Genomic DNA, 13,553 nt, shown 5'->3' with positions numbered 1-13,553 from the left:
CCAGATGTGGGTGCTCCTTTACTATGGTTGTACCATATGGCACATGTGACAATGCTACATGGCCACTCTTGTGACACAAACAAACTGAGTCTGAGAAATAGGCAGAACTGCATCACATGAAACATGAGTTTGACACAGTCCTGATTAGGTTGGATAGCATTTTCACTATGGTTTGGGCTAGACACAATCTTAAAAACTTTTTTTTTTGAAACTGTAGTGGATGCAAATGAAATGCATCTTGACATTTGGAAGCAGTGCTTAATGTACTTTTTTTTTTGCAAAGTTCAACTCTCCCTGTTGTATTATAGCAATGACCAAAGAGTTTGCACATCCCAAGTGTAAGTCCCACCCATAACTCTGGATTACTTCAGGTTACTACATCTAAGCCTCAGCCTCCACATTGCATCGGCATTGCCAATGCATTGACTCCACAAATGATGTAAACAGTCTGGGCAACAGGTGTTGGTCACAACCAGTACAAGTGGTCATGCCTCACCTGCAAGGACAACAAGTGGCAAGATGTCTGTTCTGCTTGACAACATGAGAAAACCACTCTCCATCAAGAGAACGTTGGCCACCTTCTATCCACTCATCTTTGCCCTTTGAGTTCCCCACCCTGACCTGACCTGACCTTGCCCCTGCTTAACCTTTTAGCAGATTTCTTGGAATCAGGATCCCCTCCTCATGGTGTGCCATGGGTGGCTACTCCCTCTAATAACGATGGTAGTTTTCAACTTGACTGGGATGCCATTGACCATGAACAGCTCTATTTACCATCTGCACAGCAACTAACAATGATGGCCAGCAGCTTGGCTGCATGGTTGGCTGATGGTGATGATGCAATCTCCTCTGATGAAGATGTGTCCAACTCCCCTGATGTCGAAGGCAAAGAATATTGTCCAGGTAAGAAGCAATATACGCTTGTCACAGGTTATTGAATGCACTGATCCTTCCACAGAGCTGCTTCAGCCAGGCATGACATGCTCGTCTCAGCATGCAGGTGATGCTGCACCTGCAAATCCTGCATGGTTCCTGTGGCCCAATAAACAGGTATGTCGTTTCATATATAATGAGAGCATCATTTCACTCAATTGACAGACATGCATACTTGATATTCTACAGCACCTCCTGCATTTGTTATTTTCAGATGTGCAACTTCAGGTCATCCTCTGGAGACTTGCAATCCTCAGAGTTGATAATGTTCCCTCCACAAAGACACTCAAAGATATTGACAATTCCCTCCAGGCCCAATACAGGATTCCATCAGTCCATTATCAAGGTGTACTCAGCCATATCTATTATGTCAACCACCTGCCTTCTATCATCACACAAGTTCATTTTTTAGCTTGTGATTTGTTAACCAATAACAGTGCACCCTTGCAGGAAATGGTGAACCTGCACATCTGCCCACATATCCACCATTACCCTGAAGATGCTGGGGGGTGACTTGACCAGCTGTGGCAAGCGACAAGGTGGCTGTATGAGATTGATCCCACTGTTGCCACACCCATGATTCACAAAGGCCATCAAGATTTTTATGTGTTTGAGCTGGCAAAGTTGATGGATGGCACAATGGTCATTCCCAAGCACTGGTATACAAAACCCTCTGCATTACTAACTTCTCCTCCCTTTGAGCTTGAGTATTGGGCCTGCACATGGCAAGCTCACCCCATCATGAATGGTCACATGTGTGGATATGTTATCCACACATATGATACCATCAAGGTGCCAGTGAGCAGTCTTCTCCTCTCATTTCCACACCTGCTTCAAATGCATCAGATCAATGGTCAACCTGACATGTGCAATATCATAGGTGTGTATGGTACCCATCCTTCCCCTCTATTCATTTCAGACTCAGCATGCATTAGGTTTGATAGAGACGAGAGGACATGGTGTCCTCCCATGGACATTGACTGATCCTGTGGTTGGGAATATATGGCACATGCATGTGAAGGGGCACCATGTCCTCAGTTACATGATATGGCTTTATTGTGACAACACCTCCAGCAATATGTCAAAGAAGTGGAACAAGCACAACTTGTTTCTCTTCACTGCAGCTGGTCTCCCACATTCTCTGGTCCACAAAGAGAGCAACATCCATTTCCTCACTATGTCTAACATTGCTCCCCCCCTAGAAATGCTTGATGGTATTGTGGCCCAACTTGAGTAAGTTTTATTTCAACCCTTCTGACCATGTCAGGCTTTCACAACATTGTGCTACAGACATGCACAAATGCATGGCATTTGGGCTTGGGACATAGAAGCAAGGGAGATGGTTCTCATGATCCCTGCTGTCCTGGTGATGCTTGGTGACAATCCAATGCAGAGCAAACTTGCATGCCATGTTGGTCTGCAGGGTAAATTTTTTTGTCACAATTGCTGGGTGCAAGGGGTAGGGGCAGAATCAAGTGAACACCCACAGGCACTGCAACCAGATGACAACACTTGTTCCATTGAAACTGCATCACACATGACTGACTTGGACAGGTCCACTCATGGGGGTGTCACACAACAGCTGAAAGGCAAGGGCCACCACTTGGAGACAATGCAAGGTCTTGTTGATTGAGCAAGGCATTTCTTTGGAGTAAGTATACAATTTGTTAGATTAAGGTATACTGATGTCTCAACATGCTCAAGGCCAACACACCTCGCACCTGGCAACACATGGTGGAGAAACTCCATAGCATGTTCCATGAAGTCACCAGTGGCATGGGCAAGACATGATATGTGAAAATGAAGACTGACATGGGCATTAAAGATACATACATGGACATGTTCATCGAGTGGATCCTCAAGCATGTCAAAGGCATTTGTGTGGGAACAGATGGATTTACTGAGGCTGTCAATGCAATTATGCAAGGCTGTTCAGTGGAAGAATTCATTAGTCCTGTTTGGAGGATCAAAGGTAAGAATCCTCTGCATCAGTCTCATTGTTTCATCACTCACTTACTCAACTTCAGGCCTTGATCCCCATCAAGACACCCCTGTGGAAGTCCTGCATCTCATCTTACTCAGATTCATGAAGTATTTCTGGTGTGATGCCATCTCCAGGATGAATGATGATCAAAAAGCAGAGCTCCAGGTTCAATTGGCATCATTCAATACCTCAGGACTTGGCATCCCTCCATTGGCAGCCCAAACATTCATTCAATATGCTGGGTCTCTCACTGGATGTGATTTCCATGCCATATGCCAAGCAACACCCTTTGTACTCTATGACCTTGTTCTGCATGAGTGCTACAAAGCATTTCTGGCACTATCATCTCTGGTCCCCCTTGTTTGGCAACCATGCATTGACAACATCAACAGGCACCTGGTATGTTGTACATCAACTTTTTGCTAAGACCAAGCACAACTAATGTACTTTTAGGCCAACTTGCATGCTGTGATTGACCACTTCCTCAACTGCATGGCCCACTGGACACCATGATGGTTCAATAAGCCAAAGTTTCACATTCTTCAGCACCTCCCTGACCACATCCAGTGTTTCAGTCCTGCAATCCTATTTGCTACAGAAGGGTTTGAATCTTACAATGCCATGATCCATGACCACAGTATTCACAGCAACAGACAAGCACCTTCCCAAGACATTGCCTGTGGAATGGCATGATGTAATCATGTCTGCCATCTTTGTCCAGTGGTAAATTCCATGCTTGAGGACTCACTGAACTCCCCTACAGTGATAATGAGCATGAGTGGCTGGTGCCTGGCTCTGGGGTCAAGTCACTGACCAGCCTTGACATCCCAATGTTCTGCAATGTCATTGCAGATTACTTCAGGCTCACAGACAATAGAGATCCTCTTGAAGCTGGTGAGTCAATCATGCTTCTGTGGAATACACAAACTTAGTGATATCATTTGCATGCCAGGTTCATGCATGCATGACAAGACACATCCATGGCCACTTGAGAAGACAAATATGGCATTATGGGTCCCATATGCACTGCCTTGGGTCAAACATCATCTTTATCAAACTTGTCACTCCTTTGTTGCAACAAACAGTGAAATATGCCACCTTGGAGACTTTGTCCTCACATGAGAGCCTCATGCTGCTGGCCACAAACTCCCCCTCATTGGATCTCTTCATGAAATTCTTCAGATTTGTCACTCACCAGCCCAACAGTGCAATCAAGCGAACTGGCTATTGCTCAAGACATTCAAAGTGACTGGCTCTGCAGATATCTATCACCTGCAATGCATTCAGCCACTATGTTGGGTCATGTTACCAGTGACAGTAAGTGAACTGTTTTTTTGTATGGACTTTGTTCTGATTGCACTTCATTCCAGGCTGTTATCTGTTGTGTCAATGTCCAGCACAATTGTGCAGGACACAGATGCACTGGTTCATCTACAGTATCAGTCTATGAAGAACATGAGAAAATGACAAAGACTGTGAAATGGATTGAGCACTGTGAACCCTTGGACCTTATACTGAACACTGCACAGATGTGTGATGCCTCTCATGTGCAATGGTTCCACACTCTGGTACAACAGTTGGATCATGATTGGGCAATCCACACTGGTGCAGCTGCTGAGTTCAATGCACAGAAAATCAAGATACTGAAAACCTTGTGAGCCAATGCTACAAAACAACCTCCTAGAAGCATGTCCCAGGCAGTACCAACACACTTTATCAATGTGTTCCATCAGACTGGTAAGTCCATACATCTTCACTGGTCAATCCACACATTTGACTGTGAGATGCAGATTCCTCATGACCATGCATTACATATGACTCAATGTTGCATGGTGAGTGTCAATCAACCTCTCAGAAATTGTTGACAGTGCAATTTTTTTAACAGATGACACTGTTTGGTCAGCCCCAATACCTGGACCTCATATAAGACAAGTCATCCCCCTTCTTTTTTTTCTAACCCTCACAATCAAGTTCTCATACAGATCAGTCCATGTCATAGCAGCACAATCAATATGGCCACTATGTTGCCTTTGAAGATCTGGGAAAAAGCTTCCCAACACCAGAGCTCAGGTCACATCAGAGCATGACAGGTAAGCTTCATGTAATCAGTCGAGATAGAAGATTCAACCTGCATGTCAAGGAACACCATGCCTTTCACAGGTGACTACATTGCATGTGACTGACATGTCTCAGGTGACTCCCAATGTCTTGAATGCAACACATGTGATAACTCCTGATGCATCTCATGTGTTGCCTGGTCTTCCAGGTTCTGATGTGTTGCATCCAATGTCAAGGGCATCTGATGACAAGTTCCAAAGCCAGTTTTCATATGGCAGTGGTGTCAGGGATGCTCTGACAACCCCTGCTCACACACACATGTCCTCCATGTCTGACAATGTTGACAGAGGAATTGAGCTTCTGGAGGTCAAGTGGCTGAAGCTGTGGGCACAGAAAGTTGCAACCAAGTTTGAACTCAAGGCATCTCAGTTCTTAGAGCTCAGCATGCTCATTGATGTAAGTGCTGCATTTGATGATTAATGTTCATACTGATATTTGTCTGCATGCCCAGGTTGGCAAGACCTTGCAGACTGGTGACCTTCACTTGTGAATCTGGCAGCAGGTGACCAACTACAGGGTGTTAAATGGGATTGAGGAGATCAAGATCGACTCAGCAAATATGAAGAATGCTGTGGAGATGGCCACTGCAGGGCTCTGAAGTGGGTTCCAACTTAATGTTGACCAGACAGTTTGTTGTTTACTGATTTCATTATAGTGCATGCTGAATAGCAACACCAGATGCAGATTTTGATTGTATGCAAAGATATGCTCATGCAAGCAGGCCAAACCAAGTACAAGACCCTTCATGTTGACATTGAGGCACATCCCAGCACATGCCATCTCTTACAAACCACTTACATGTATGCACAGGAATGACTCAGATCACATGCCAATTTGTTAGGATTTCTGAGTGTATTCAACAACCCTGCAAATGAATGTGTGCTTTGTGCAGCCATCAAAAAGGAGTGCAGTGCTGTTCGAAACAAGTTCTGCACACTGGTGGATGCTCCATCATGATGAAAACACATCATGTTTTCTATTGACTGCCTACACAGCTTCTGGACAGTACCAGCCAGGAGGAAGGGAAGATGCACATGATGCTGGAAGAACTTACATGGCCAGTACTCAGCAAATCCAAACATGGTGGTGTAGGTTCAGGTTTGAAGGCCAAGTGTCAGCTACACTTTGCCTTCCTGGTACATCACACAAGACTCTTCTCTCAACCTTTACTGATTGACCAAGCTTGCAGTGTTATTATGGGAGGGCCCATCAATATGTTGTGGGGAGAACTGTGAGCAATGATAGTGACTTGGAGAGTGGTGGTGAAGGGGCTGCACAAGCAAGTGCCAAAGGGTCCATGAATGAACCACCTGCGAAATGTGTCAGGACAGTAAGTAACAAGGCCCCCCCTGGCAGAGTCAAAACAGGTTACAACTTCTGGAGCATAATCGACCACATGTTTTCAAAGGATCTTGACTGGCTTGGAAAGGACATGAAGAACAATAAATGGTGTGAGTAAGTAGCTCAAGCTTGTTATTGGTGACTGATATTTATATACTTGTAGGTTTTTCAACTTGATTGTCACTCAGGATCAAGAACTGTATGGCAAGAACATTGGATCCATCCTACTGCCTCTCCCCAGCATGTACACAGAATCACCAGCTACTGTTTCTTCTGCTCCTCATGCACTGCCTACTCCTGGAAATCACAGCACATCTCATATAACCCAGCCATCTGTCATTAGGCAATCCTCCATGACCAACACATCACTGCAACCTGCCTGTGGTCATTGCTCAGAGGGTTTGCATGCCAAGGACAGTAATGAGGATCTGCTGAGCAAGAATTTCTAGTATTAATGGGCCATTATCTATGCTTTACCATTTCTATGTTAACCTATGCATTGATTTATGTATACATGCAAGCTATGCATTTTTTATGTGCAGGGTGAATGAGCATACTGTGATCAGGTGAAATCAGGAGCATGATGGGCAGCCCAAATTGACAGCTCTGGAAATTGTGTCAGCCTCATATAACATTTGGAGCAGGCACATCTGTCATCAATATCTGTCAAACACAATCTGTATGTTGAAGTGTCTGGTCACAATTTTCTAGGTGTCAGGCTTGTGTCACTGTCAATGCAATCCTGATTGTGTCTACAGGGTGGCCATGTATGTATTGCACCACACAACACAACATAGCACAATCCATAAAAGGAAAGTCCCATAAACATTACTGGCCATGTCAATGTATTTTTCATATTGACTCCATATCTCATTAGCTGGGGTCACAAGGCCTGAAGCTTGCAGCCATGCAGCACACAATAACATAGCGTCATTGCAATTGCAAGTATATATGCCCCATAAGGGCTGTGTATACCACCCACCAACCAGTCAAAGCTTGAGATTTGGTATAGAAATAGGGTGAAATTTCATGGGTACAATACAGTATGAATCAGATGCCTGGGATCAGACAGAAAGAGATGATGCTGATGGTGAGCAAGACATAGAACCATCAGATGTGGGGGAAAGGGAGGAAGAAAGGTTTGAAGTGGAAGAGTTGGAGATCCTTGGGCACCAATGCCAGGAATGGAGGCAAGCAGGGAAGAAGAAGAAGCCTGCAGTTCTGCTATCCATATGGGAGGAGATGCAGCGATTGGACAGGAACAAGGAGTTGAGAGGGAGCAAAGTCCAGATGAAGTGCAAGGTATGCTCTAAAAGTTCTGATTCAGATACTCACAGTTCAAAGCACCCTTGTAGCTAATACAAGATTGGTTGAAAAAGCCCTGCATTACCCTTAGATCCAGTTAAAAATACTCTGTGCAGGCAGTGGTCCACAAATTGTACCAAGAGCAAATACAGGAGAAGCTTGCAAAAATGAAAGTAGAAGAAGGCAATACCCATGGAAGCAAGCAGATCCAACAGTATCAGAATGCATTGATGGCTTTTATTCAGGATGACCTGACAGAGGAACAATTGGCTGCAGCTGAAGATATAGCAGAAAGGTGGAATGGGTGGGAAGGCCCCATGCCAGAGACAAAAGTAAGGTGTGATTGTATGAGGTCAACTTCCCAGTCTTCAATTTATCCTGGTTCCCAGGAATGCAGCCAAGTATGGGTACAAGTATGTCTGAAACTCTGTGATGGAGATGTGGAGGTATTGCAGAATGTGCATAGTGTGTATGGCTGGGTGGAAAAATGAGGAGGGAACTATACAGGCATGCACATGAGTCCACCATATTCTCCTCTAGGCCTAGGTAAGACTCATGCAATGACAGTATGGACTTCAATAATGAAATCACAGATGGGATCCCCTTCAATGATGTCTGCACACTGGAAGGAAGCTGGCAAGAGTACCTTGGGGAGACATTTGAGGAACCAGGAACACCACCCAAGCATGATGGTGAGTCAAGTCCTGAACATGCTCAGAAAAAGACAGTGGCCAAAGCAACAAGGACTGGCAAGGTTGACTCTGTGAAATTGGTGAAAAATGCCAATGGAGAGATTTGGATAGGAGAAATCGCAGGCCTTAGCCAGGACCAACTTCAAAAAATGGTTCGCAGATTTGTGACTGCTCACTACTGTGAGTGGCCAGAGTATTTAGTGTCCTCAATCTCTGATGAGTGCTATCAGGATTAGCATGCAGAAATCCCTTGTCAGCAGTGCCATTCAAGAATTTTGGTCATCATCAAGTGGAAATGATAGCAGCCTGCCATCTTCCTGAAGGATTTACCTTCAACTGCAACCCAAGTCACATGTGGATGACAACAGCTACCCAGCCACTGTCCTTTTGGTGCAAGTGACAGGAATCCCATCCAAATGATGTGTTTGGATTTCAGAAATGGATCAATCAATCTGGCAAGCTGCAGCCACCAGTGGATAGAACTTTGGCACCCCTCCAGGTTGTGAGGCAGTGGAAATACCAAAAGACACCTGCCCCCAAATGCAAAAAGAATCCCAGAAGGAAAAATGTCAAGGGCAAGGGTAAAGTGCAGGAAGAGGGAGTGGCATATGATAGTGTGGATGATAGCATGGACAACAGCACAGATGACAGTTTGGATGACCACAGCAAGGCTGAGGTGAGCAATGTTGGAACAGATGGTCCCTCTGCTAAAAAGGTGTGCCATGTGTGATTTTCATGCACAACAGATCAGTGCTAATGCAATTCTTGTCTTCAGGTATCTGGCAGGAGGCAAAACTGTGCCAAGACACCATTCCCTTCTCATTCCCACTCAAATCCCCCACCAGCTGATGGTTCCCATAGTGAATGGCTCTCTGCACCTCCAGCCCATGCAAAGACCCCAGTGCATCGTCCACAAAATAAAGTGCTAACTGACTATAATGGGCAGGAAAGCAATGGCCATGCTTCCGATGATGAAGCTGATGAAGACACTTATTTGCCCACCCTATCCAATTCAAAGAAAACAGCAACATCCTTGAATAGTGAGCTTTCCACTGTAACTTGTATTTGCAGCAAACCCTGATCTGCACTCAGGGAATGAGTACACAACTGAACTACAGGACCACTCAGAATACACAGATGAAGATGGATTGGAGAGCATTCCTTTCACTGACCACCCAACTGAGGAGGGGTCAACAAGCAGAAAAAATGGTGGAAAGCTGAAATCTGCCCTGAAGCGCACACACCAGGCAAGTTTGGTCATGTTGAATCAGCTGTTATGGCTAACAAGTTTGTGCTGTATATTAAGCAGGCTCTGTCAGAATCTAGTGAGCCAGACGTGAATCGACATCAACCTGGGGCCAAATACTTGTCCAAGTCCAAACATAATGGATCTGTGACCACCAATGCAGCATCTGCAAATGTGAAACAGGGCATCCCTGGGGGCACCTGGAAGTCACCTTGTGTCAGAAAGGCCCCTGCAAGGCCAGATGCAGATGTTCCATCCCCTGATGCAAAGAGATCACACAAGCAAACAGGCAGCAATCAGAAGTGGAAGTAGTTGTCGAATCCCTCAAACAGTCAGAGTGGAAACCTTTTTTGGAACTCATGTATGGTCTATAGAGGGCTTAGCCTAGTGTGACACATTAGAATACAAGTGTATGGCATGTATGGTAGCTCATGACACCATGGTGGTTGTGAGAGGCATCTTTGATATCAGAGAGAGGGATAGTTAAGTGGGATGGTTGAGCACAACAATTGAGCAGAGAGCTGAGCAGGACAGGTCTATGTATTGGCCATGTGGAAGTGACTGGTAGCTATCTATGTAGGGAGATATTTCTGCTCATCTCCCATGTATTGCTGTTACCCAAAATTTGGCTCTGTCTGCCATTGTCCAACCTTGCTTCCCACAGTGTGAATGATATTCTTGCCATTGTTCCTACAAGTTTAAATCTTGATTGATCATTGACCTATCAGTGAACCCATCATCATCAAATATGTCTGCTGAACAGTCCCACAAAGTTCATTTCCATTGTCAAGGTGAGGTTGTCTTCATTGTTGGATCCAGCAACCTAAGCCATCCATAGCTAATGTAAGACCAATTGAGCCAAGGCAATCTAGCTCCCATGTGAAGCAGTCCAAAAATCTGGAGGAGACACTAGTACAACTGCATGAGTTGCAAAAGCCAACCCCTCCACCAATTGTCTCAAGTGGAAGGGTGGATATGGCAGGGTCGAACATGGATATCACAGCCAGTGAGTGAACATGATTTCTCTCCAAGCTAAACAACAAACATTCTTTTGCTATAGATTCATGTGAAAGCTTGGTGGATCAGTTCCTGCAGGAAAGGGAGCCAACTGCTCTGGCAGAGGGCAGAATTGCAGCCAGTGAGTTGGCACAATTGCCCTTCAAGCTAACAAACAAACTAATTTTCTAGTAATAGATCCACACAACAACTTGATGAATCGGTTCCTGAATGAACAGGAACCAACTGCTCCCCCAGCAGATGGTATGAACATGGATCTACTCAAGCAATTGCTGAATGTGTGGGAACCATCGGCACTGCCAGTCATGCACAAGAAATTAAACAGGATGGATGGGTCTTCAACACCTACACAAGACATTACTATGCAGGTTGATTTTCTGGCAGACTTGCAGAATGTGTGGGAACCATCTCCTCTGCCCATCACCCACAAATCATCAAATCTGAGGGACCAATCTCCTTGACCTGATTCTCCAACTAACCTGCTTGCTCAATTGCAGGATATGAGGGAACCAATGCCTCCCCCACTTGTTTCAAATGTACCTGTCAAATCTTTTGACTTGGCAGCAGATGAGGACAATGGTGCAAACCATTTGACTTTTGGCATGCCTGAACAATCAGAGATGAGGGATCTTTTTGAGGAAATATGCAATGGTGAGCATTTATTTGGTTCTATTCATGTGATCAGTGATATCCATTGATTATGTAGGTGAACTTCCATCCACACAGCAATCTCTTCAAATGGAACAATGGGGATTGGCACCTGTTCCACATTGCAATCAAGGTATGGGCATGAGCTTAATCTGATACACCTTTGACATTGATAATTTTAGTCCTGCACACCTTACATGCCACAGTATCTCACTATCATGGAAACACCACTCCCAGTGACATGCTGTTTGATCCCACCCTCAATAGGCACCTTGTGCAGGCTGTGAATGCCATTGCAAGAGAATTGGGCACAGCTGCAAGGGACCAGTATGGTGCAGCCTCTCAGGGCCTTTGACTTGTCAATATGCTTGATTTGATGGAAGTTGTTCATTATCCACATTCTGCCTTTGAAAATTGTCCCAAGCCATTCATCACCAACCAATCACGCCCATCTTGCCAGTCTGTGGTAGAGATGGGTATCCTCTACTTGGTGTGCTGGATCAAGGTGGCCTCTGTACATCTGAAGCAGACTGCCAATATTGTGGGATGGCCTGTGCATTGGTTTGCAAACCTAGCAATGGACTTGGTAGGTTTTACATCAATTTTTCACAATGTGGGACTGATATATAATTCCTTCAGAATCAGCTTAATAGCTTGATTCTGGTGATGGTGTTGCATGCCAGTTATACTCCTCCCCTCCTGGCATGCTACCATGTGTACCTCAGACACCAAGATGATGAGGTTAGCTTCTGCAATCAAATGCAGCTAATTCCCCTTAGTGCATTTAGCATAATTGACAATATCAACGCCATTGTCTCACATTGGACCCCACATGCAGCTGATCCCAATTCTGGCTTTGCATTCCCTTGGTGGCTATATCATTCCAAGGAATATGCAGTGGATTCCCAAAGATTGCAAGGCAAGGGATTGTTTTCCATGGCCTGGGATTTTTTTAAGGTATGCTGCTTATTCTTGTCACTGCAAATAGTTGATGATGGCCCAGGGCTTATGGCCATTGCCTGAGGTGCCAATTGCAGACTGTCTCGATGGCCATATCAAGGAGCAGGTAAACTACTGCATCGAAAATATTCAGAAATATGCTGATGTTGTCAATGGTTGGGGTTGACAAATTGACCATTTCTACACTAGGTGGTGGGCATTGTGTGGGTTGTTGAGCATGCCACTTCAATAGTTTACATGTTTTTGACTGTGGAGTTGGTTGAATATACATTGCAGTGAATGTTGATCATTTATGAGATGCCACCCATTCTCATGATGTCTGAACCCATCCATGCGATGTCCAACAATCTGCCCATCTGCATGATGGCCTGAGTAGGTTTATTTTTTTTGCAGTTTATGATGCACACCCTTTAGCTCTGAGTACCCACCCAATCTATGATGTTGAAGCACCCACCCATTTGCAAAATCTTGGCAACACCACCTGTCCAAAGTTCAAGAGCCAGCATATCCTAATAAAATACAAGATCTGCATCGCCTACTAAATCTTACATTAAATTTTGCAGCTTCAAATCAACAGTTGTCCAGTTGCAACTGGTCTGGGTAGTAGGTTGTCCATCCACAGTGATTGACACATGAGAACATGCACCAACTGATGTACATTGGCATGCATGTAGTATGCCAGGCATGCTCTGTCACTGTCTACAGCTCCCACCCCATGTTCCAATGCTGAACCTGAAAATGCAATGATTGTCCCTGGGTTGTAGCACAGCCACAGATTCAACATTGGAATGACAAAGTCCAAGGGTGGGTAGTCACCCATGGTTACCAGCATATCATACCATGGATCCTGTCCATTGATATCCCTGTGGTAACAAGTTGCCCAATTCACCATCATGGACATCCTGCTATATGTGGAGCTCCATATTGGCAGTATGGAGCTCATATCCAAATCTGCCCACTGTTCCACCTGTTTGCCAAGGTGTATCAACGCTTCCCTGCCATCTGCATACATTCATGGATGGATGACATGCAGGATTGCAGATAACAGGGCATTGGTGTTGGACATTTGGTTGACCCATTCCCTTGTAGAAGTCCTTTCTGTCCTGGATTTGAGCAGCCATGAGGCTTCCAGGAAGCCATTTTGGGGCTTCAAGACAGATGAGCACTTTATTCACAAGGAAAGAAATGATCACCCACCCCATGACCCTGTTGAAACCATGCAGGTGACAGGTTGATGGCACCTTTCAACTCAGCATTATCACAGAAATATGACTTGTCCATCCACCATGCCTGTGGGGAAGCCTTTATG

General features: G+C 44.9%; 4 protein-coding genes across 4 annotated transcripts; all 4 read left to right on the top strand.

Moving 5' to 3' along the window:
• Positions 1-310: 310 nt before the first annotated feature.
• On the top strand, positions 311-4,575 carry F5J12DRAFT_906149 (uncharacterized protein; the record flags this gene model as incomplete). Its single annotated transcript, XM_051748748.1, has 18 exons — positions 311-338; positions 448-521; positions 546-606; positions 658-903; positions 959-1,050; positions 1,099-1,332; positions 1,384-1,442; positions 1,473-1,822; positions 1,878-2,166; positions 2,224-2,557; positions 2,638-2,697; positions 2,740-2,905; positions 2,961-3,316; positions 3,443-3,554; positions 3,659-3,811; positions 3,870-4,001; positions 4,041-4,234; positions 4,288-4,575. The coding sequence occupies 18 exons, from the start codon at positions 311-313 to the stop codon at positions 4,573-4,575; spliced, it is 3,228 nt and encodes a 1,075-aa protein (XP_051598994.1).
• A 526-nt stretch (positions 4,576-5,101) lies between these two features.
• Positions 5,102-5,633, top strand: F5J12DRAFT_893642 (uncharacterized protein; the record flags this gene model as incomplete). Its single annotated transcript, XM_051747676.1, has 3 exons — positions 5,102-5,431; positions 5,487-5,521; positions 5,552-5,633. 3 exons carry the CDS (start codon positions 5,102-5,104, stop codon positions 5,631-5,633), a joined length of 447 nt encoding a protein of 148 aa, XP_051598993.1.
• A 1,772-nt stretch (positions 5,634-7,405) lies between these two features.
• Positions 7,406-9,931, top strand: F5J12DRAFT_783528 (uncharacterized protein; the record flags this gene model as incomplete). The annotated part of the gene is made up of 9 exons (XM_051742858.1): positions 7,406-7,678; positions 7,798-8,013; positions 8,071-8,146; positions 8,275-8,566; positions 8,697-8,769; positions 8,810-9,088; positions 9,149-9,413; positions 9,445-9,629; positions 9,683-9,931. The coding sequence occupies 9 exons, from the start codon at positions 7,406-7,408 to the stop codon at positions 9,929-9,931; spliced, it is 1,908 nt and encodes a 635-aa protein (XP_051598992.1).
• A 436-nt stretch (positions 9,932-10,367) lies between these two features.
• On the top strand, positions 10,368-12,410 carry F5J12DRAFT_783527 (uncharacterized protein; the record flags this gene model as incomplete). Its single annotated transcript, XM_051742857.1, has 11 exons — positions 10,368-10,410; positions 10,458-10,625; positions 10,680-10,757; positions 10,808-11,004; positions 11,134-11,287; positions 11,343-11,417; positions 11,491-11,616; positions 11,668-11,870; positions 11,924-12,025; positions 12,050-12,241; positions 12,273-12,410. 11 exons carry the CDS (start codon positions 10,368-10,370, stop codon positions 12,408-12,410), a joined length of 1,476 nt encoding a protein of 491 aa, XP_051598991.1.
• Between the last annotated feature and the right edge of the window lie 1,143 nt (positions 12,411-13,553).

This window comes from Pisolithus orientalis (genome assembly GCF_024613125.1).
Source record: "Pisolithus orientalis strain OTSU chromosome Unknown F5J12scaffold_18, whole genome shotgun sequence".
Lineage (NCBI taxonomy): Eukaryota > Fungi > Basidiomycota > Agaricomycetes > Boletales > Pisolithaceae > Pisolithus > Pisolithus orientalis.
The sequence above is the reverse complement of the archived record's forward strand: the minus strand, read 5'-3'. Positions and strand labels throughout refer to the sequence as shown.